This window comes from Pediculus humanus, genomic scaffold (assembly GCF_000006295.1).
Source record: "Pediculus humanus corporis 1103172107505 genomic scaffold, whole genome shotgun sequence".
Taxonomy (NCBI): Eukaryota; Metazoa; Arthropoda; class Insecta; order Psocodea; family Pediculidae; genus Pediculus; species Pediculus humanus.
Window position 1 is genome coordinate 1 of NW_002987121.1, and position 1,093 is coordinate 1,093.

At 19.8% G+C, this 1,093-nt stretch overlaps 1 protein-coding gene across 1 annotated transcript in view; it reads right to left on the reverse strand.

Annotated features, from left to right (window-relative positions):
- Positions 1–1,025: 1,025 nt before the first annotated feature.
- Positions 1,026–1,093, reverse strand: part of Phum_PHUM161150 (uncharacterized protein) — a gene marked incomplete at both ends in the record, with an annotated part of 1,298 nt that continues 1,230 nt past the window's right edge. The window contains one exon of the mRNA XM_002424864.1: positions 1,026–1,038. Coding sequence (XP_002424909.1) covers positions 1,026–1,038 — 13 coding nt within the window. The remainder of the gene's footprint in view (positions 1,039–1,093) is intronic.

Here is a 1,093-nt window from a genome sequence, read left to right on the forward strand (position 1 = left end):
TATATTTGAAATTTTCTCTCTCTCTCTCTCTTTTTTAAGGGAAAATTTTTTTTACTTTTTTTGTCAGGTAGGAAATGAAAAAAAGATTCGTTAGGTTTCAGGGACGGCCGTGGTTTAGTAAAAAAAAAAACCTTAATAAATAAATTAATAAACCTTAAAATAATAAAACCTTAAGGTCGTAAAATTGTTTGTTACCTTTTACCCGGTATTATTATTATTATTATTATTATTATTATTATTTCCAACTCTCTTCCTTTCACTTAAAAAAAAAAAAAATTTAAATATTAATAATAATAATAATTTAAATCTATCGTTTGGTCTGAAAAGAAATTTAAATTTGATTTTCTTGTAATTGACGAAAAAAAAAAATTATTTAAGGTCGTACCTGTTTTTTTTTTTTTTTGTAGCAAAATTAATTTGCGCAAATGGTACATAAATTTATATAAAAAAAAAATTAACGGTTTAATATTAATTGAACGATGGAAAATTTATTATTATTATTATTATTATTACGTAAAATATTACGTCGATAAATCTATACGTATGTAAAACGTTTATTTTCTCACGTATTACGAATACGTTAATTTTTTTTTGTCTCGTGTACCTTGATACCTTATCAAGGAAAAAACAAAAAAATAAAATAAAATAAAATAAATTTCATCAAATTTTATTAAAATTATTTTTTTTCTCTTTTTTTTTTCTTTTTCTTTTTTCTATCTGTTAAATCTTTCTTCGTTAAATTTATTCTTACAATTATTATTATTATTATTATTATTATTATTATTATTATTATTTGTAATTAATTAACTAATCCAACCTTGCTCTTGGCAAAGGAATTTTCACTTTAGTTAAAAAAAAAAAAAAAAACTAACCAAACTTCTTATATAATAAAATAAAAAAAATAAAAAAAAACAAATTATAATATCTAGAATTTTTACATTTTTCCCTTTTTTTTTTTTTTACAAACTGACACCTTTTAAGGGGGGGGGGGAGTAAAAAAAGAAAAACAAAAAAGAAAAAAAATTTTACAAATGGCGACTGTAAAAATTTCATTTAAGTTTGCATATAAACATTTTTTTTAAAAAAATAATAT